At 32.5% G+C, this 24,552-nt stretch overlaps 2 protein-coding genes across 2 annotated transcripts; one reads left to right on the plus strand and one right to left on the minus strand.

Moving 5' to 3' along the window:
• The first annotated feature begins 701 nt into the window (after positions 1-701).
• On the plus strand, positions 702-2,255 carry LOC139483145 (uncharacterized). The gene has a single exon (XM_071267179.1). The coding sequence runs from the start codon at positions 702-704 to the stop codon at positions 2,253-2,255; it is 1,554 nt and encodes a 517-aa protein (XP_071123280.1).
• Positions 2,256-17,738: 15,483 nt separating this feature from the next.
• On the minus strand, positions 17,739-19,205 carry LOC139483146 (uncharacterized). The gene has a single exon (XM_071267181.1). It carries the CDS (start codon positions 19,203-19,205, stop codon positions 17,739-17,741), a length of 1,467 nt encoding a protein of 488 aa, XP_071123282.1.
• Between the last annotated feature and the right edge of the window lie 5,347 nt (positions 19,206-24,552).

A 24,552-nucleotide genomic window follows, 5' to 3' on the forward strand; every position in this document is an offset into this window, starting at 1 on the left:
TGTAACATAATTTGCTTCTTACCCTTCCAAGGTATCGGAGATCACTCCTGTGTTTGCATTGGGTTCATGTTGCTAAGTATAAAGGTTTTTTATTTGTGTAAAGAAGATTGTTTTTTGTCTTTTTGTCTTTTGGCCGATTTCTGTTTTTTTTTTGCATGACAATGTAAGTTCGTTTTTCACTTGAATAAAAACTTAAATTGTTAGTTAATATATTCCTTTATTATCTTTCGCCTCTCCTTAAAACGTTAACTTTCACAAGACATAATCATGTATATTAACATTTGAAAAACGTAATACTGTGTCCGACTTTTTGATCTCTTGATCTTAAAGATAATGAACGTCTTTTTCATATGAAGTTATGAAAAAATCTCATCTGCATGCAAATTTATTACCATACACGTGTTTAAAATGTAGCCGATCTTCCATGATTCATAAAACGTATATACTTATCGTATTGTACCCACTGACAATTTTAAATTTTGGTATAAATATACAGTGAATGAAGCTATATATCTACTTATATTTCACATTTTACCAGAATATGGCAACAAGTGAAGTTGTACATTTTGGACAGTGCTGTTCAAAAGCTAAAAACAAAACAGCTGATATCTGGTGTGACAACTGTGGAAAAGGTTTTATGTGCATCATGTTCGAAGAATCACAGGAAATCGAAATTGACACTGAATCACAAGACTGTAGATATGGAAACTTATATTAAAATCCCGAAATTTATCCGTTCTACCAGTACAGAATGCTGTAAACATCAACAACTTCTAGTTTCTTACTGTCCAAATCACTTAACTCCTTGCTGTAAAGGATGTATATCAAATGATCATGCGAAATGCACTGGAATTGTGAGTTTAACCAGTACAGTCGAGAAAACTAATGTAGGAGATATACAGCAAGCCTTGCAGAAAGATTCTAAATCAATTCTATGTTCCTTTGACAAAATCACAGACAAACTTCTGAACAATGTGAAAAAGAGGGACAATGAATATGAAATAATTAAATTGACAGCTAGCACAATTCGGAAAGAAGTAAATGAACAGATAGACCGGTTAGAAACAAAACTTTACAGGGAAGTCGATGCTTTAAAGGACCTTCAAAATGTAAAAACAACCGACTCCAACAATAGAATAAAGGGAAAGAAGAATGATGTTGTAGAAATAGTAAAACAATTACAACTGATAGAAAGGAATCATCCACAGATTCAAACTTTCCTCGCAGTACATCAGATAGAACAACAATTACATCAATATGAACTATCCGCACAGGAATTAGCACAACAAGATACATGTTACGAATTTGATCTTAGTTTGAAGTATGACAAAATGTTTGAACAGACATTTTCCAATTTTAAATTACTAGAATCATTCGGAGATATATCAATGCGCAAAAAAGAAATGTCTACCACTGATATTGCATCATTGGAAACGAAAGATGCACAAGCGCAAACAAGAGAACAAACCTTGATTCATAAAATGACTTTGAAACTAGAATCAAAATATAGCATAAAAGGCATTAAGACTGTTAGTGACATGATTTGGTTAACAGATGGTCGCTTCGCTGTCATTGAAGAATACGGCAGAATTTCCATGCACTCGTCGGATGGAAAATTTCAGAAATATTTATCCGTTACCGGTAAGGCTTTTAGTGCAGCGCGCATTGATCAAGACAATATCGTAACTAGCTATCCCGACGAAAAAAAGATAAAATTCATCAATCTATCAAATGAAGTTATAACAAATATTATTACACTGGACAAACCTTGTAGAGGTTTATCTTTTTTCAATGATACAGTCGTCGTAGCGTTATCCCATAACGATGCTGAATATAAAGAAATTCGAAAGATTAATTTGAAAGGAAATACTCTGAGTTCAATATACATTCAGAGCGAATCAACTATATATTATCTCATTCATTCGAATGATAGAGTATTCTTAAGCGATTATATCGAAGATGCAGTCCGATGTATTGATATATCTGGAAATCAAATATGGGAATTTAAATGCGATGAAATGAAAGGACCATGCGGCCTCTGTACAGATAATTATGGTAACATTTTTGTCGTTGCATTTGTTTCTGGCAATATATCAGTTATATCTGCAGATGGCAAACAGAGCCATGTTATGTTAACTGACGATGGTGTTGTTTCAGAACCACAATGTATTTGTTTTAACAACAAAGATCGTATTGTGTCAGTTTGTCATTTTGGAGGTGAATATTTGATGAACTACAAAGTATTGTTTAAATGATATATCATTCAAAATTTAAAAAAAATCTATTTACATGTATTAATAATAATTTAAATAAAATACCCTAAACAACCATTTTAAAGTTGATCGATGCGACACTGAAAGCATATATTGACCAACGGGTAGGATTCATAGGATTAACATTTTTTTTCATTTGCTAACCTTATTGTAATTTTGGTTTCCGGTAAATGATAAAGTCCAAATATTACACTTATAAAATTGAGAACGGAAATGGGGGAATGTATTTTCGGTATATTTCACATATGTCTTATTTGTCAGTAAAGTCGAGTTATTTCTATTTGCCATGGCTAGAGTATTGTGTTGGTCCAAACGTCGATATAGCATTAATTTAAGGGCATACGATACAGTTTTGATAAAAATTTCCATATAGACTATTTTTTCCTGATTAAATCAAATATGTAATAACAAATATACCTTCATGTGCTACTTTTTGAGTAAAATTTTGTATATTTGCTCAAAATTCGGATTTATGGCCGTATTTTCCCTTTCGAAAGAAAGACATTACTTTTTTGTTTTAAAAGATAAACACAAATTGTTTTTGCTAAATAATTTGTACTTTCTGTATTTTATAAGTATCTTAGAATTTATACATTTTTTATTCAGAAATAACTCATATTTATCAAATGTTCATGAATGTAGAAAAAAACATCATGTTTTGCTGTATATTTATCAAATTAAAAAAATTGCACTATTTACGTTTTCGTGAAAAATTGGCACACATAATCTTCTCGCGTATTCTAACCAAATGGCATTTTAAAAAAGAGGGGTCCATGAACTCGTTTTCAAGTTAGATAAGTACACAGTTATTTCGTAGTGCATTTCTTTTAGACAATAAATGAAAACTAAAAAAATCCCACCTGCACTTTCTCAATAATATTTTTACAGTGTGGTGTACTACTTTTTGGACAAATTATATCAAAATTGTAGAAAACTTCGTCGACTCTAACTCAAAATATGGACAATTTTTTTTAAGGGGGTCTTGAAATCTTTTGACAGCTTCCGAATTTTTGACCTTTTTCAGCTGGACCTAATAACTACTTTACATTAATGTTTATGACCCAAAATGATTTAAAGTGTCATTTCACCCCCCCCCCCCCCACCCCACCCCCCTTCTTGCTATATGAGGCATACAACATGGAGAAATATATTTGGAAGGGGAAAGAAAAGAATTTGCAAGTAACACACTGTCCGCACTAAGGACTATATTCGTGGACAACGAAAATCAAAGGACGATAACTGTGTACTCGGACCAGTTTGAATGATAAAAATCAGTCGAAACTGAATCTTTTCCCGATAAGTCATATTTTGACGTCGCGAAAATAACAATTTACGTTAGCAACGTCATTACCTCTCTTGTAACTGTATCGTATGCCCTTAAAATAGACTTTCAAGACCGTATTTGTAGCGTTGACCCATTTATGTGTCGTGCAGTTTTTGGTGATCTTTGATATCGTCAATGACCGATAGTTGTTGTTATTTTGGGGTTTACATGTTGCAATGTACTATTAAATCATTTATCTATGCGTTTCTATGTGCCGAGTGTTCTAGCGTTTATTTGTATTCGTTAGTTTTTTGTTGTAGTGTTTCTGTTGTAACGTTTTTTCCCTTTAAAAGTTGATGTGTTTTCCTCGGTTTTAGTTTGCAACCCGGATTTGGTTTCCATAATCGATTTATAACTTTTGAACACCGGTATAATACTGTTGCCTTCATTTAAAGCTACCTTGACTTCCATAATTGAAATAATTTGAAGTCTTTCTGTACACAAGGATAATTTGGAGTCTTTCTGTACACAAGGATCATAATGCTTCCAAACACGGAGAATCAATTAGTCGTGAGTCTCTAGAAAAGAAAAAAAAAGATATAAACATTTTTTTTTGTAATTTCCATTTAAGCAGTGTAGCCATAGAATTTGATCTATTGAGATGGAATAAAATTACGGATGTTAATCTCCTCATGGGTAAAAAGTAAAATAACAAAATATTCCCAACTCTAAGGAATATTCAGAACGGAAAATCCTTTAATAAGTATCAAAATCAAAAGCACAGACACATTAAACGAATGGAAACAACAGTCATATTCCTGACTTGCTACAGGCAATTCCTAAATATTTGATGCATGGTAGCAGAAACGTACCGGAATACGTTTACCAGCATTACATTATATATGTTGTTGTTAAATGTAGTAAACTTAAATTAAAACTGAAGGAGCAATTGAACTTGACCCATATAATAAAGTTATAACCTAAATGGTTCTTGTTATTATGATTTAAAGATTTTGTACAACAACTTCATAAACCGGAGTATATGCTTTTAATTTACGTATGTTATAATTGAGGATATTATCGATATAATAAAACTAAATATTATAATAATTAATCATAATCATAAAAGCCTCAAACTTCGTTTTGCATACTTTTTCGTATTGTGTACAGAAAATTTTAATTTGGTTGCAATAAATCAGTACCTTCCGAGAGTACTCTTACTGTACCATTCGCTATTGAATCAATTGTTTAATTTAAATGAGTTGAACAATCAACTGTCACAGTCTCTTCTTTTTATTGGAACATTTCAATTGGGTTTAACTACCTTAGATATGTGCAGTGTCAAAATTATCTCCCCATTACGCCAGTTTATTTTTACAATCGTAGAAATGGAAGCCCTTGTAGGAATGACGCGCTGCCAATTTAGCTCTTGAAAACCCATAAATTTATCCACATAGCCATATAGCACCATTACGATCCTTATATGTTAGATGTACTTTAAAAGACAAATTTTTCAACTAGCTGATGAGCATCAGTCAATGTTCCTGTCTGCATTGAGTCCACTTAAAACTATTGTCTGGTCGGTTGTCAAGTAGAATTTTCGAAAATTCATAAAAGTTTTAAAAACTTCCAATTGAATATTTCGTGGAAGGGCAGACTAAAACTTTTCAGTGGTTGAAGACTATAAACCCTAATTTTCACACACAATTTTTTTTTCGAAGATATGCATTTTTAACATCCAACTGACACGGCTGGTAATCTACACACGCAGAACATTTGGTTCTGCAATGGAAACCGTGAGAGGATTTTCCGGTTGTGCTTGAGTCGAGTAATTGTCACCGCTTCAAAAGGTTTGTACATTTCTAAATCTCAATTTTCTTATTCAACTGATCAAAATGTTGAAAATCAGAGAATGCTATGCTGTGGTGAATACTTTAACGAAGATATACATGTATCATTCACTGTTGTACGTAGAGTTGAACTCTTACAAAATCAGTTGCCCCACGAGAAATTGCCTAAAAAAGAGACATTTCAATTTTGAAATGGTTCTATTTACAGACCTACAAGTTCAAATTTAGTTTTTTTTCGGGCAATGGATATGAATGTTGTTTTTGGCGGCGTGTACGCTGTCCGGTGTTGATAGACGTCTTAATAATTCCAAAAACTACATTTTTTCATTAAGTCATGCGTGAGGGGATCGGTTCTGATTGAGGACATCGTGAATGCGTGAGGGGAAGTACAAACATTTTTTTTAATCTTTGGCTTTGTGACTTTTGTTGACTCAATAAATGTGATCAATGCTGATTAAAAGCACAGATTTATCCTTATACTGCAATAGATGTAAACTGATCACTGATTCAATGAAATCAAACTATTAATTGTTTGTTCAATTTCAGAAAATGCCATTGTTCAAAGGAAAAAGGAAAAGAGGACTGAAATTGACTCTCTACAAAAAGCCATGGAGATACAAGTAATCCCCGCCCTCGAAGCGAACTAAACCATCTGGGAGTAGTCCTGTCGTCAAATATACGTCACAGAGATCACGAAAAGTATATCGCCGATCAAAACTTATTAGACGTAATCTGTTCACTCAAAATTACGAAATTTTCGAAACAAAAAAGGCAGATATACAGAATGTATTATTCACGAACATCGATGAAAGCCAAGATAATCTCGAGAAAGACCATAAGGAAGAGCATGTATTAGACATCAACGAAGATATAGAAGAAGTCATAGAAGAAGACCGCGTAGAAGACCATGAGAAAGACCACATGGAAGACCTTGAGGAAGAATATAAAGTTTTTCAAAGTGCTTTAGATAAACTCTCAGACGTAGGGAAAAGGGAAAGATTTTTGATTTTTGTTTTCATTAGTACAGAGTGGACATTTTTCTTTAAACAACATTGCATTCGACCTGTTTTTTGACATTATTGAGTGGTCTGAAAAGGATGAATCAAGGCGACTGATGAGATACTCCCCAACATCTCTGCAGTATTTTTGGTTATCGTTGACAACATTTTTTGTTTTTATTCTTCGTGAAACATATCATTAAACCTAGGTTCACACAATTTATTTCATAATTCAATCTCATAAATTTTTCTTTCATGAACAATGTAGCCTAATTAAGGTAAGTTTAAACGACTCATACATTGTCATAGCTTGGATACAATGATTTGATTTGTACTTCCCCTCCCGCATTCACGATGTCCTCAATCAGAACCGATCCCCTCACGCATGACATAATAAAAAAATGTAGTTTTTGGAATTATTAAGACGTCTATCAACACCGGACAGCGTACACGCCGCCAAAAACAACATTCATATCCATTGCCCGAAAGAAAAAAAAATTTGAACTTGTAGGTCTGTAAATAGAACCATTTCAAAATTGAAATGTCACTTTTTTAGGCAATTTCTCGTGAGGCAACTGATTTTGTAAGAGTTCAACTCTACGTACAACAGTGAATGATACATGTATATCTTCGTTAAAGTATTCACCACAGCATAGCATTCTCTGATTTCCAATATTGTGGTCAGTTGAATAACAGAATTGAGATTTAAAAATGTACAAACCTTTTAAAACGGTGACAATTACTCCACTTAAGCACAACCGGAAAATCCTCTCACGGTTTTCATTGCAGAACCAAATGTTCTGCGTGTGTAGATTACCAGCCGTGACTGACAAGACTATCAACAAGTACTTTTAGTAAAAATTAGCTATTGGAACACACCTACTCTGTTTTTGTGATTCATATGAAAGGTATTTCACTTGACCCATATATTTCATATTTTAGTATTGTGTACAGAAAATTTTAATTTGGTTGCAATAAATCAGTACCTTCCGAGAGTACTCTTACTGTACCATTCGCTATTGAATCAATTGTTTAATTTAAATGAGTTGAACAATCAACTGTCACAGTCTCTTCTTTTTATTGGAACATTTCAATTGGGTTTAACTACCTTAGATATGTGCAGTGTCAAAATTATCTCCCCATTACGCCAGTTTATTTTTACAATCGTAGAAATGGAAGCCATTTTAGGAATGACGCGCTGCCAATTTAGCTCTTGAAAACCCATAAATTTATCCACATAGCCATATAGCACCATTACGATCCTTATATGTTAGATGTACTTTAAAAGACAAATGTATCAACTAGCTGATGAGCATCAGTCAATGTTTCTGTCTGCATTGAGTCAACTTAAAACTATTGTCTGGTCGGTTGTCAAGTAGAATTTTCGAAAATTCATAAAAGTTTAAAAAAATTCCAATTGAATATTTCGTGGAAGGGCAGACTAAAACTTTTCAGTGGTTGAAGACTATAAACCCTAATTTTCACACACAATTTATTTTTTTCGAAGATATGCATTTTTAACATCCAACTGACAAGACTATCGTCAAGTACTTTTAGTAAAAATTAGCTATTGGAACACACCTACTCTGTTTTTGTGATTCATATGAAAGGTATTTCACTTGACCCATATATTTCATATTTTAGTACTGTGAATTTTTGATGTTATAACGTTAACCTGCTGCAGCCTCAGTATATAAAAATGATAGAATCTGAATCGATGATGTATGAAATACTCTTACTTTATACGTTTTGAAGACAAAATATTCAACTCAAACACGCCCTAACATAAAAAGGTGCACTCGATTTCCTCTTTTCGATACAACTTGTACCCATTTTTGGGAAGTTTTTCTTGAGTCACATAATGGAAGGGCAGACACGAAAATTACTGAACTATTAGATTGATATGTTCTCCGTCCGTGGTTTTTTTCTTTTAAATCGGAAGTTATGCATTTTCTACATCCAACTTGATAGATACCCATGTCGTCGACTTGATATATAATTGTTCTGCTTAACATTGTAATAGATAAATTGAAAACTTATGCAAAATGGAAATGAAGTTATCTCGCTTTGACAACTAAGTTTCAATAAAACAGATATGTAAAAACAACCACTTGCCCCTTCATCATGAAAAAGACAATTAGAAGTAATTAAAACTACAGCTACTGATCAGATTGACTGTTTAGGACAGGCAAGTAAATCCATTTGTGCATGTTTAATAAAAATGTAAGACAATGAAGAAATACTCACAAATACAACAGAAAACAGACACTATATCGGAACATTTTATAAGAATCCGTCTGTGCATGTACATAAAGATGATATATTTTTTAATTTTCTCCCGCGTTTTCCATTTGTACACTTTTTAGTCTCTTCATTTGTGGAAATCTTTTTGTTGTATGAAATCTCTATTTCAAGATTCATAGTCCTTATTGCACTTCGCGTTTTAGTTCTCCTCTAACATTACATGGCCTATTTTATTCGAATTTGGCAGGATGCTTGTCATTAAATTTGGATAAAAAAATAACACATGATCACCAGAGGCAATTTTGGATTTTAACCGACGAATAAAATAAAAGCAAATCGTATATATAGCAAATATACATTTAAGTGATTTATGATTGAAAGGCCCTATACAAACGATCCTCAGTAATGATTGATCGAATGTGAATTAAACGGGGTGGCATTTGATGAATATATTTTCAAGTGTAACCATATGAAAAATCACATTTGCATCTACTTGTCTGATACATGTACTACTTCGCCAATGTTAACCAAACTTTCAGGAATGGTTTACAGAAGGTCATGTACAAAACATATTAGTTGGTTCCAAGGTGGGGGTCAGTCCATAGCTTCCAAAACTGTAATTAATTTTAAAAAAATTGATTGCCTTTATCTGAAAATACAGATTGGAAAGTTTATCTTCGGGAATATAGCCTTTTAATGCAACATTTTCAGAAGATATATTCTACCAAGCAGTTCGCCGTTTCAGAATGTAATGCATCTGAGTAATATTTTCAAAAGTGAACACTAAAACGTCGTGATTGGTTAAAAATGTCATCAACAATGGAAATTCAACCAATAACGTGACGTTATTATTTTTGGGGTACAAACAATGAAATTACCCATGTTTCTTTATATTCTACCGATCAATTAAGGGACGAGTGATGGATTTATGATGTAAGTAGCTTCTAGTTTCACCATACATTTATCACTGCACTTTATATATCTTTCCTCTTATCTTTTACATGTCAAATTAACCTCCAACATCCTCAGTAAAACCATAGACCAAGAGGCTTCATTTTCAACTAAGGTTGAGTCTAATGTGTTTACTATAGTGTTTTTACAACAGGAATGACGCGTCGTTGTCAATATAATGGAATTTGATGCGACTGTCGTACAAGTGAGAGGTTTAGCTAGCTATAAAACCAGGTTCAATCCGCCATTTTCTATATATAAGAAAATGCCTGTACCAAGTTTGGAATATGGCAGTTGATAGGCATTCAGTTGGTATGTTTGTGCTTTTGATTTTGCCATTTGATGATTTTAATTTAGTTTCCTAAAATTCATGCTGAATCCCTCAGAATAATTAATGTTCTCTCCTTTGTGTTTTCGAAAAGCCCTAAAATAAGTAGTCCAACCAAAAGTATATTATCAGATTGCTTTTTTTTTTTTTTTTAGATATATTGAATTAGTGTTTCAGGAGCGCCATCATTACTTGGTTCATAACAACCAGAATATTATATTCCATTTGTCGTATGCCCACTATGTCGTCGTCCTTACCAAATCTTGATACAAATGTTATTTTATACAATTTAAAAGGAGATGGAAGGTTATACGCCAAAGAGAAAAAAACAACAGATAAAAATTAAATTTTTCTCCGACTTCATCAACCCATAAAAACTTGCCACACCTAAAAAGCCCGAAAGTGGTGCTTAAAAATGGCGGTAAAACACAGAAAATCTAAATCATATTAATTTAAAATTAAAACAAAGTAAAAATTAATTAATGGACAAAATAAAAAATAAAAAAAACTATCTTTGAAAATGTTTATTGGTTGTTGTAATTTTTTTACTCATTTTAGCAAATGGTACGGTACGAGTCTTTAACCGAAGACTGAGATTTTAAACATTTAATATACTAGTTATACATGTTTACTGAAAATTTTGTATATTAACTGTAAAAGTCTATAAATTACGATATTTCAATATCACATCCCATATCAACACGAGATGCTCAATAATCATAATGTCCAATTTAGCGATTTTATCTCATGTCAGAAAGAAATTAAAATATTTTGATTTGCGTCACAAGAATCATTTATCAGTTTTTGGAAAGTGCATTAATTGCTGTTTCTGTTTATTTTTACAGTTGATATCAGTAAATAAAACATTTATCTTCTCGACTGTATAATTAAATAAAATTATCTCTTTATTTCAACGACAACAATTGTCATACATTTGTAAACAACTTACAAACAACGAAGTTTTAATTCGAAATTAATACAATGTTTTTAATTCTAAGTCTGATAAAAAAAAACTTTTTCATTTATAATAATGATTCTCCATTCATTCACAGTTTTTGACCGGTTGCCTAATTGTTTTTTTTCTCGTCCTAAATAGTAAAGAATATTTCGAAAAATAAAAGGCTAATGCCGCTACAAGGCAGCACTCGCACCCGCAAAGTGGAAAGGGATTACTATAAGTTGCAAAACTTGTTTTCCAATCCACTATAAATAAATATGTTTAAATTGAAATTCTAATATGACGTTCTTCTATAGCTTTGGGTACAAAGCCATGTTTTAATTTGAATAGAACATGGGCTGCACGTGATTGACGTCACAATTAAAATTGCAACGTCACATGAATTTTGAACAGCGCCAGAGATCAAAATGGACATTTTTGTTGGTGTTGCTCGCTAGGAAATTAAATTAAAAAAATCTAAAAGTAAGTTTAAATGTTTCTGTTCTTTTTTTATTGATAAACTGTTGATTTTTCCATAACGTTTTTGTTCATCAAATCAAAATGGCGACATTTCGAGCGTCTACAATAGGTCCGCTTCGAAGTACAAAAGTTTAAAATATTCCTATTAGAATCGAAATAATTCTATCATGCCATGCTCTATGCTCATTTTAATATGGGTAGTCATTATATTTGTAAACATTTAATACCTCCGCTAACGCTCGGTATTAAGATATTAACAAATATAATGCCTACCCATGTTAAAATGAGCATAGAGCATGGCATGAAAGAATTATTTCTTAATTAAAGACATGCTCGCTTCTAGTGTGACGGGTCGTTTTTACGATTTCAAAACTGGTCAACCCATAAGCATTAAAATTGGAATTTGCTGTCTCTCTACTTACAATGAAGCACACAGCATTAGGAGTAATAGCAAAAACTGATTGGTACGGGGTGAGAATAATGTGTCTGTGGACATGATGTCTCGTTAGATATACCAGCTGCTAGTAATTTATGCTACCCTCTTTCATATAGGTTCAGGGCATGGCTAAGTCGGATATAAAATGACCCTGGCTTCTAAGGATTAGAATAGAATAGAATAGAATATTTTTATTCACCAAATTAGGGCCCCAGGAGGGCATATATATCATTCAAATAATATTATTAACAACATGTAAATAACATGTGTAATAAAAAAATATATATACTATAGGGAATACACACAACAAAATAGCAATATATAATAATTCAATTAATACTGTGTTGACATTGACTCAAGTGCACCAGGTTAGTGTGTTTTCACTATAAAAAGACAAACACGAGGCATGAGAAGTTTGTGCGGAGAAATCTCAATATAAAAAAAAATTACTATGCTGTTTATTGTAGTTCCATTATGGTTTCTAAAAACAATTGTCAAGTAGTATTTTCTGAAGATTCACCGACCGCCCTCGCTCGAATTGAATAACTGCAAAGTTCTGTAAAACAAAGTATGGCTCAACTCACGATTCATAAGTGGTATAGTGGTGATTCTGCTGGAAGATTGTTCAATCCAAATTCAGATCGAATAATTATTAAATTGTTCAAGACCAATTAAATCACCATCTTTCCTTTGTTATTTGAACTTCAGAAGGTTTGTTTCGCCATTAAGTGAAACAGTGTCGACCAAACAAAACAAAATAATCGTTTAATACCCACTCCCCCAATTCCTGAGCATCAAACAGAACAATCTTTTCATACCCACACCCGTAATATGAATTTACATCGTTTTATAGTAAATAGTGTATCTAACAAATTTTGGGTGAACAGATACCATTTATAATATTCTCCAAAAATACTAGAGATAAGCATGCCCTATTTACAAAAATATAAAATCACAAAATGAGCCACCACTGAATATAATTAATCAAACGTTTTCTCGTTTATTATACTATAGCTGTGATTGAACGAATATTCTATAATATTTGGGTAAAATATGTAACAGCGATGTCATCGTGCCAAGTATGGTAATCTTGCACGTTTATGTATGCCATTAGCCTTTCGTCTATGTATTAACATAGATTCTTCTTATTCTATATGCATTTTTCCTTTAATCTACATTATGTTCAGACACCAATTATCGTTTGTGATATTCTAAGATTGTTTGCGGACATACATCAACCATTGTTCCCGTTCTATTTGTTAGTCGACGTCCGGTCCGAGTATATCAATCAATTCTCGACGTTAAAAGCAAGTCTCATTTTCTCACAAACAATTTGGACGCATGGATCTGTCTTCTTTTATAATCTTTATATCAAAATTCTATATATTGATAAACACAATCTTCTGCCTTTTTTTTTATCCTGACTTTTTTTTACGTAAATTGTCATCCTGACTTTTTTTTTTGCAAGTGTCTCATCCTGCCTTTTTTATAACTCAAAACTCCTGTCCTGCCTATTTTTTTCAAATTTCAAAATGGTAGCTCCCTAAGGTGGTTGTATGGGGTTATTTATTTTAAATATGTCTTGTTGATATTTTTCGTAAAGGAAATTCATCGTTTGTTAAGATAGTATTTCTTTTATTATTACTATTTCAGTTTAAATAAAAGACGAAAAAATTATACTTTATAGATCTCTTTACGGATAAAACGCGCATAGCAGTTCGCGCATAACAAAGCGTTGCATTGTGGGATTGTTTGCGTCCTTAGTTTCCCGCTGTACAATACACAAAGAAAGATGACTGAGAATAAAAACGTTAAAGATTTAAAACGGGACGAGTTGGGAGTTTTTTTGCGGGACCGCGGAATTCCATACGCAAGTAGGAACAAAGAGGACAGACTGGTGTTGGCATCAATTGCTGAAAAGAGAAATGTACCCCTGAAATCTTCTGTTGATGACGACCTCAAGACAATCATTGAGGAACGGAAGAAGAAGATGGTATTAGAAGATGGGCTCATAAAGCTTCCCGATCCTGTGAAGATGTTAGCTGGGTGGGAGAATACATTTATTAACTTCCCGAATACATCAGCCACAGATGTGGAAGACTACATAAAGTTGTGTAAGAACAATATTATAAAACTATACCCCCCCCCCTTATATTCACTTATAAATATAAAGACATATAAAAGGCACGGACATTTTTTTTCTAATGGGCAAAACTTGATGTAGGTGCTGTCAAGATTGTTTTTTTAACAACAATGAGAGCCAGAATAAAACCTAGTTTCCCCCAGAAAATCAAATGGTATATGCCAAAGTGTCAAAGTCATTTAAAAAAAAATAATAAAAAAAATACACCATCAATTTCCTATTATATCTTATATATATATATATATAAGGCTTATATTTTTTTCTACATCAGATGCGCATTGTGTCTATACAAGACTCATCAGTGATGACCAAATCACAATGATTATAATGTCTAATAAAGTGAAAAGTTGAAGAAATAAAGAAAAAAAAATCCTACAAAATGGAGTTGAAATACACTGATAATGATTTGATTTTCTTATTAGATAAGTGGTGCCCCTAAATCACTATAACTGTAAATTCCAGTAAATTCCAGAAAGTAAATTGTCACTATAGTAAAAGAATCTTCGACTTGTTGAAGGAGGCTATTATTCGGCAGATGCAGATGCAGAATGGTGCCAAAAAAATCCTGTTACCATACTAAGGGAGCTACCATTTGATTTTTATGGGTGTAAGGGCTCTTAGAGATGAAATTAAAAAAAAAAAGTCAGGACAAATATTTTGAGTAAAAAAAAGGCAGGATTCATCCTAGCCCCCCCCCCCCCCCCCATTAAAATCAAATGGTAGCTCCCTAATGTTGGAGCAGACAATTTTATGTTGGTATCATATGAAGGAATTTTTCATTTACCAAATAAAGTTTAGGCTGTCTTTGGGTAATATTTGGTAATTTATATCATATTAATGTGAGACTTCATTCCACTAGAGTTCAAATGACAAAGAGACATTAATACCGGTAAGCAAAAGGTCTCTATACAACCTTCAACAATGAAAAAAAACATACCACATAATCAGGTATAATTTTCATTCTCAATTTTATAAAAATGTGTGACATGACAAATCCAAAACAAGAAAATAAACAACCAAATTTATAATACAGTTTCTTTAAGAATAAATCTGAGAGACTTGAACAAATGACAATAAGTGAATTACAGGATCCTGACGTACAATATAAGACAGTCAAACTGTTTTATTCATATAAAAATGTGCATTAAGTTAAATCAGAACAAGGCACTGGGTAACTTGTTTGTTTACATGTACTTTGATTACAACATCCTACAAAAATGAGAATAAAACTACATGTATTTATGTAACAAGTATATATATGTAATAATTTTTACAGGTGCTGAGAACCATAATGTTCAAACAAAAGGAATTAAATCAACAAAAGAAGGAGAAAGTCTATACTTGTCTGGACACGTCACTGGAGTTGAATACCACCGCATCAGTCCTAATATTTCTTACTGCTACATAAAGGCTATTGTTGCAAGGCAAAAGGCACAGACACAAGCGCCATATAGTGTTTGGATTATCCTGCATAAGAGAACAGGTAAAGTCGAAAATGCATATTGCAATTGCCCTGCAGGTTTGCGAGGACATTGTAAACATTGTGTTTCTTTGTTGCATTTTATAGTTCGGCAAATAGAGGCAGGATGCAACAAAGCATGTACATCCAAACCACAGGAGTGGCACAAACCGCATGCTCAAGGGAAAAGGGTTACTCAACCTGACTTCGTACGCAATCTTGTTGTGAAAAAAGTAACTGGTAGATTTGATACTACTCCAGAAGATTTGAAAAAAAGGGAAATAAATCAAGATTGGCATTTGACCCTAGAGCAGTTTGCTACAGAAAAGAAAAAACATTGTTAGATTTTGATTTGAAAAAGCTAGAAGACATTACAAATGGAAATTGTGGTGTTCTACTCTATTCACCAAGAAGTAATATTGAAAAAAATGCTGGGCATCCTGATATCGAAAATATACAAATTGAAGAGGAAGTAGAAACTATTTCAAAAACAATACCTGTTCTTGCTAACGAAATTATTGAAGCAAAACAAAACATTAATCAATGTGACTTTGGGGAGGAACTCCTGTTAAATCTTGATAATTCAATAACAGATGAAACGGTTGACTATGTTGTCCGCAAAACCTGCAAACAAAGCAGTTCAAAAATATGGTTTGATCACAGGATTGGACGCATAACTGCATCAGTGGCAAATGAATGTTCAAAAAAAGTTAATGAAAAAGATGAAGTATCAGAAAAAAATAACTCTGTTGTTGCGAAAATTTTCAATTATAAAAGTGCACCGGCTTATGTTAAATCCTTGAAATGGGGAAGAGAAAGAGAATTACCAGCAATTAAAGAATATGAAAAAAATGCAAAAGGCAAACACAAAGATTTCAATGTACAAAGCACAGGGCTTCACATTTGCAAAGAAAATCCTTGGTTGGCAGCCACACCAGACAGTTTAATAATATGTGATTGTTGTGGTCTTGGATGTTTAGAAATTAAAAATCCTGAAAAATATAAAAATGACACAATTCAACAAATGGCAACCTCAGACCAATCTTATTTAAATTATTCTGACAATAAACAAATCAGTCTTGACAAAAAACATCAATATTATACTCAAGTACAAATTCAGATGTATGCTACAAATACTAAATATGCTGATTTTGTGGTAAAAACAGTTGCAGCAGATGACAACATTTTTATTCAAAGGATTGCCTATGATGAAATTTTTACCATGAATGTAATACATAAATGCAAAGTTTTTTTCACCAAAGTTATCGTTCAGGAATTGTTAACACATAAAGTAAAATTGTACTATGAAAAACTTCAAAATAATGAACAAAACAGCGATCAAGTTTTCACAAATTCTAATTTAGAAATTAATGAAGTTGTCCAAGAAGTTGACACTGGCAGTGCTACTACATGTATGAATGAAGATAATACTGACATACATGTACCTTCTTCTAATCCAGCTGTTGTATGTCCAATCTGCAGCTGTGAATGTAAAGACGAGCCTTTGACTTTAAATGAAGAAAGTATTTGTTGCTCAAAATGTGACTTTTGTTTCATTACCCATGTGTTGGAATAAAAGGGAATGAAAATGTTGTGAGGTCAAAATATAGAAATTGGTTTTGTAAGAGTTGCAAAGGCAAAAAATGATTTTTCTAAATATAAAGAATTTATATATATTTAATTATATATATTAATTTGTTACAGGTTTACTGTACATTGTACACACTTTAATAATACAATGTAACACATGCAAGTCTTTCAACAATATTTTTAGAAGGTAAAATGATAGGTGTACAAGTCAAAATACAAACAATTATATACAACTTCATGTATTTCTATCAATACATCATCCTTGTAAGTTGTGTTAGTATTGAAAAAATAATTGAAAATGTGGGGAAAGGGAGATAATCTGAATCCACAATAAAAGTCATATTACTTCACACAGATTTTTTCAATTGGCTTTTCCAAACTTCTGTAAATTTGATTTTTTTTTAAATTTAAGACTTTTATTTTGTCTTGAAAAAATGTTCATTTCATTGAATATTTTCAAATTAAAAATTTGTGAAAGAACAATATGCTTTAAAAAAAATTGTTCATTGTTTTGTATTTCTTATTATTTTACACATTAAATTGGACATGTATTTGTTGCTGTCATATATAAACTGTACAGTGAATTAATAAAATTTTGCAGTAGTACATGAACATGAATGCAAATTATGGATAAAAATAACATGTGGTATGAGTGCCAAAGGCAATGAGACAATATCAAAGTCAAAATGCATTTAAATTTAGCAATTATAGCTCACAGTACGGCCTTCAACACAGAGCATTGGGCTGGCATGACTGATCATATAGATGTACTTCATAGCTATTCATTACTCTGACTTATTATTTGTGTGTAGTGGTACCAACACACCAGACAGGTTTACCAGACAACCACATACAAAAACAATATTGTCAACTACATCACTTAAAATCAATGGAATTGGTCCTTGCAAGATTTTAAAATCTTTCATTCGTCCAATAACACGCTCAACATGAATCCGAGCATTTGAAATTTCAGTATTGCTGATATTTTTGGATTCCCTAAACTGAATGTTTTTTCTTGCAAATGCTGGAATTATTAGTTCAACATCTCCTAGTAGAAAGTCATCTTTATTATTAAAGCCCTTATCTGCCATAACTTTATCACCTTCTTCAAATAAATCTAAAATGCCACATCTTCTAACAAGTTCAACATCTGACATGTCACCACCTGTTGCATGAGATACAAATGAGACTGTACCCCCTGGAGTACATGCAACTAAAACTTTGTATGTGTGTCTGGACTTGTAGTTAGAATATAAAGCAGAATTAGTGCTGTCCATGGATGGCCTCTCTGTCTGTACCTCTGTGCAATCAATAATTGCCGTTACTTTTCCGTATTTAGAATAACAATCAGGATAATATTGATCCAATTGATCCCGTGTTGGCCAATGAATAAGCGGTCTTAACTCTAGGGCAAGAAGAGAAATCCAAGTAGTGATAATTGATGAAACTAGTGAGCTAGAAACATTAAACAAAGAGGCCATAAATTCCTGGTTCAAATTTAACCTTAATTTCATTAGAGTCATCAACAGTTCATCTTCTAAGGATAATTTGCGCTTTGGTCCAGGCTTTTTAGCATTATTTTCTTGGTAACTTGTTGTCTCATGAGAATCCTCACCTTTGTAATACTTCATATTTGAAGCTGGTACACTAACTTCATCAAGTAACCAACAAAATAAAGAATATGACGCTAATCCTGTATGTAGCCTTATAAGATTATCCGAATGTTTAATGCTGATTATACCAAATGAATTTTTTTTTTCAAGATCCTTAATTTTTTCTTTTGCACTGGAAAGCTGATGGTCTTTTTCAGCCAGCTGGATTTTCAGGAATTGTATTTCTGCACTCAGACTTTCTTTTGATATTTCATTCTCATCAATTATATCATCAGATATATTACATGTACTTGAATCCGTACATATATTTGTTGTCAGACTAACATTTTCCGAGTCTACAAGTTCTGAAAGTTTTTTCCTGCTTTTTGAAGCCACAGGTTTTGAATGCACTTCAGTGTTTCTCATTAGAAGCCGTCTAGGAGTTGTTATTTCATACCCTTTCATATGAAGTTTGGGATGTGGTGCTAACTCACGTGGCTGACCATATTCAAAATGATTTGAACACACTCGGGTATTTTTGTTCACTTCATAGTTGTCCCTGTTAAGTAATTTGCTCCACTTTTTGTACCATTCTTCTTTTGGACATTTGTGTAGCTTTATTGATGCGTTTGAACCGAGATGTTCTTTCACATGGGGCATTACCAAAAACCTGAAAAAAGAAGGCTAAGTCAGGGTGGGGCCACTAAGCAATCTGCCCTCTTTGCAACCAGCTGATATTGATTAAAGCCTAGGGAAGGAATCGAACCTTCGTACCCTGACCAAGCCCTCTTATTTTTCAGAAATTGACAAATAATTTTAGATACAAATGTAAATTTAGTTTATTTTTAAGGAAGAAACATGGGGATCCACGGTAACACATATAAAGAAACACTGAAATAAGTAAAAAAAAAACGTTAGTTTTGACGAATCTGTAAAATAATTTTTAGTCTGTGATTCCTTTACTAGCCACCGAAAAAGAACTATCAGCCAGAGTTATTCAGATCTATAGAAAACACAACCTCGAATCACACTTGAATTTCTTCTCATTTCTAAATGAAATTAAGTGTAATTTGCAACTCAATCTATCTCTAAATGTTTAATTACTTGAAATTAAAATATCATGCTTTATTATATTACCTGTCCTGCTGATCGTAATCATTATTGCATCCGTAAACTGCACACCTATGCGACATAGTTTTAGGCAAAATGGCGCTAAAGTAAACAACGCAAACTGTCCCACAATGCATTTCGGCGTCAGCCATCAATGATCCGTGAAGAGATCTATGGGTTACCCAACACTTTGACTAAAATATATTTGGCTCGTTTAATTTTCAAAACAGAAATTACTTTGACCCGTTGACAAAAAGATGAAAAATTCCAGAAAATTTAACAACAAATTTACAAGAATAATTTTATTGAATATAGAGCAGTCAGACAAACACTTGTTTTGATCATTGAGAATAAAATTGAGAATGGAAATGGGGAATGTGTCAAAGAGACAACAACCCGCCCAAATAAAAAACAACAGCAGAGGGTCACCAACAGGTCTTCAATGTAGCGAGAAATTCCCGCACCCGGAGGCGTCCTTCAGCTGGCCCCTAAACAAATATATACTAGTCCAGTGATAATGAACGCCATACTAATTTCCAAATTGTACACAAGAAACTAAAATTAAAATCAGCTTGCTTTATCTTTACTTATATTATGGAATTAAAATGTTCAGTCGATTTTCAAAGAGTTAACTCCATTAGGGACGTTATTTGGGTATGGCGCTTATTACTGAGGGAGGAGTTTTACGCTCTCTTTACGGAAAAGAATTATTGCACCAATGACAAATAAAAAACAATTAAAACGAGAAAAATGACGGGCTTAATTTACATACAAAAAATGAACAAAAACAAATATGTATCAACACAGCAACGAACAACAACCACTGATTTACAGGCTCCTGGCTTGAGACAGATCGTTCACATTTTGAATATACATGAACTACTTGCCGTTGGACATAACTCAAACAATGATCTTGTCAGTGCTCGTCTTTAATATCTTAATATGTTTGTCTTTTAGTAAATTTGGTGGATATGTCAGACCTTTGAAATATTTTTTAGATTTTTTCACAGGATGACTGTCTAGACACCGAACGATTAATAGCCTGACATAATGTATAATGATGTAACTACATAGACACTAATTTTTATAAGAAAAACAGAAGTGTGACTGTTATAGACAACAAATTAGTATGATTGTAACTACGTATTCTCATATCTGAATAGTTTTAACTATCTTAAAGAGGAGAATCACACTGTGCGCAGAGCTTTCAGTAAACCTATTTTGTATCAGTCAAGTAATTATTGGTAATAATCAGTTATCGGGTGCAATGTGCAGTTACATGTCCTATACTACTTTACATTGTGCATCGACTTCAGTTTAAAAGCATATACTTCAAATTTAGATTCATTTGCTCTCAAAGCTTAAAAAATTCGGTTAATTGACGGACTTAATGAGAGGGATGACAAATAGTTCTACCCAAAACCTAAGGAATAAATCCTGAATTTTATTCTATTTAACTATTAAAACAACTATTTGTTTAGATTTTAAGAATTGTTATGTACAATAAACGGCAAAAATATGTTTTATATAGACCATCAATAAATATGTAAAACTTTTACACAAATGTTGTGTAGCTGAAACTACAAAGATTTTTTTTGTCATGCACCCGATTTCACCTAGATAGATGCACACGCCCGTTGAAGCTAATATGTTTAGCGAAATATTGCGTGAATAATATATAAAATATAACAACTAATTTTATAACACTCATTAGTGTGTTAAAGTTACATTCTTAGACACTTATATCAAAATCATGATTTCTGTAAGTTACGTTATAAATATGAAAATATAATCTCAATTTGAATACTGTTTTTTTCCCTCAGAAATATGCCTGTGTCAACTGAGGATACATGTATCATGAAATCAAAATAGTATTGCAAAACATGGAAAATAAACATCATATTAATTGAAGGCTTAAAAAAATATTAAAAAAAATTACAACGGGAGTTATTCTGGCTTTCGTTTTTAGAATTAGATTTACAGCTTTCTAAGGTACATATACCAATCTTAGTACTAGTATTTTGTGCATCAGGAACGAAAACGACTAGCAGCATAATAAGGACAAGCAAACAAGAACCAACAATTGAGCAACAAAAATTAAAAATAAAGTTATCATAAAACTAAACCCACCAAATATCGATTTCGAAATACTAGAAAATGGGTTCTTTTGGTTCGTAGTCTATTGAAATTTATTCAAAATACATAAATAAGGCCGTTGCTTTTCTCGTTTGAATTGTTTTACATTGTCATTTCGGGGCCTTTTATAGCTGTATAACAGAGGTTTTCGTCGTTCCTGTTATATTTAGAATTCGGGGAAAAAGTCACTGGATAAAGAAAACAAAACTAAGTTTCAAATTAGCTTTACGATGGTTTATATATAGCTTCTTGCCGACCGTGCAAGGGCTGTATAGCCAGCCAAGGTCGTTAAAAACTTCCATTTGTTGTATAGCTTCTTCAATAGTGCAATACATTAATTAACTACAATACAAGTTCAACGGTAAATATTCCGAAAAGACAAAACAAATGGTAATTCCAATAAATGTTCTATACTAAACACAATGAATGTCACTGTAAATGCGCGGCGTCCGTACAGCTTATCAATTACGTAATCTTACTTAATCATAACTACATGTAATGATGAAATTTGTCACGTAATGCTATAAACGAATAATACAATTAAAAACATATATATGATAAAAAGAAATGGACAATGCTAGGATTAAAATGGATTAACTTCTTAACGTGTAAGCTAACAATTTGGAGAACAATAGTCGCTTGCTTTTAGATAAAGTTTGAATTGATAGGAACTAAAACAAAGAGGAAAATGGCGCTGTCACAATGGCGGTATGGGCGTTGCTCATTGTTGAAGGCCGTACGGTGACCTGTAGTTGTTAATTTCCGTGTCATTTTGGTCTGTTGTGGAGAGTTGTTTCATTGGAAATCATACCACATCTTCGGCTTTTATATTCATTCATATTCAGTACATCCTCTTTGTATTTTCATGCCCCACTTTTATTTTAGCATTCGTAGTACTTTTTAATAGTAATTCCATTATAGATCACACAGATCATAAAGTGCAAACGTATGCATTTTGTAATTCAGCTCATGTAAGGCCTCATTCAGCATTATGCAATGCAAATTCCATCAATTTACTGCACAAAATTCAATTAATGAAAAATGTTAAAATTATGTTTATTCAAATTTATTATCATGACTTTTAATTAGATTTAAGAAGCAAATAAAGTCTTCAGTAATTTTAAATAGTGTTCCTTAAGTTGATGCAGTCTTGGAATTAACAATGAATGATCTTGAAGAACGCTAAGTTAACACAATGACTTGCTTTAATATCTTTTTATTTCCTATATCTCTTTCATTTCAACTCAACTCCAAAGAGAGAACTGCTACAAATCTGAATCTACTCCTTCCAAGCTGTTTTTTGTATATAGGTTGAACCGTTTATTTTCCTGTTTGAATGGTTTTACATTAGTCATTTTTGGGGCCCTTTATATCTTGCCGTTCGGTAGGAGCCACGGTTCGATGTTAAAGACCGTACTTTTACCTTTAATGGTTTACTTTTACAAATTGTGACTTAGATGAAGAGTTGTCTCACTCATAAAACATCTTCTTATATCTTCTTAACACATTGAAACACACACTGATTTCATCTCAAATGTGATTTTGGTTATAACATCTGTCTATATGAGAAACAAATTATGTTCAGCTTGTTCAATTTACAGACAAAACACCACAACCGTCATTGATATCATTGTGAAGTTCCAAATTTTGAAAACAGACATACCATATGCCCTTAACTCCTGTCTGTGTTCTTTTTACATGACATCTGACCATTTATCCCCAAAACAACATTCCCTTTGTTATACGGCAATTTTACATCATAACCCAAATTAACTTTCATGTCATTGTGTTCTTTTAAGTTTACGGACGGTAATTTCTGTAAATTGTAGATGCTTATGTTTGGCCTATATCTGAAGTAAATGTTTTGTATTTTCAGCTTTGCCTTCTTAAAACGTAGGTTTAACTGTCTCAAAAAGTATTCACTTAACTATGCGTTAATCCTTTTTTTAATGAAACCCAATACGGATGGGAACTTACAACTACAAATGTAGCTATCATGTTATCTCCGTAAAATGGAAGTTCACCCCCAGTTTTTGGTGGGGTTCGTGTTGATTAGTCTTTAGTTTTCTATGTAGTGTCTTGTGTACTATTATTTTTCTGTTTGTCTTTTTATTTTTTTAGCCATGGCATTGTCAGTTTATTTTCGATCTATAAGTTTGACTGTCCCTCTGGTAGCCTTCGCCCCTCTTTTAGTGCGTCAATGAGTGAAAGTGATAGTGCAGGTTTATTCCTCCACTAAAACATCGTTAGTCTTTTCAGAACAGAATTGATCACAAGAAAGCTTGTGTGAAATCCTGACACACTTTAGATGTGAGTAAGCATTTACTAAGCGGGGCATCAGAAAACGATGGACTAACTTGATGAGGCGTTAGACTACACTGCTACTTTTGCATAGGTACGATTTCTGTAGCAAAAATCTGCTATACCGGAAATATACTTTTAATATTCAGTACTATTTTGTTACATTAAAATTATTGTAATATTTAGGTACCTGTATTTCAAAGTACTTGATTTGTACTTGGAATTTAATTACTACAGATATTTGGTTACACCGATACATTTTCAGCATTTTGAAATTAAGTTTGTCTATTTCAAATCTTTTAAAAGTTATGATGTTTAAACATGGAATACTGTAATCATTGTTGGTATTATTTCTGTACCAATATTTCAAGTACAAATCAAGTACTGTAAAATTCAGGTACCTAAATATTACAATAATTTTAAGTAAAGAAATAGTACTAAATATTAAAAGTAAATTTGC

Source organism: Mytilus edulis, chromosome 7 (genome assembly GCF_963676685.1).
Source record: "Mytilus edulis chromosome 7, xbMytEdul2.2, whole genome shotgun sequence".
Lineage (NCBI taxonomy): Eukaryota > Metazoa > Mollusca > Bivalvia > Mytilida > Mytilidae > Mytilus > Mytilus edulis.

What these genes read in the sequence shown, in the direction of transcription:
- LOC139483145 (XM_071267179.1), top strand. Translation starts at nt 702, where the DNA reads ATGGAAACTTATATTAAAATCCCGAAATTTATCCGTTCTACCAGTACA.
- LOC139483146 (XM_071267181.1), bottom strand. Translation starts at nt 19,205, where the DNA reads ATGCCCCATGTGAAAGAACATCTCGGTTCAAACGCATCAATAAAGCTA.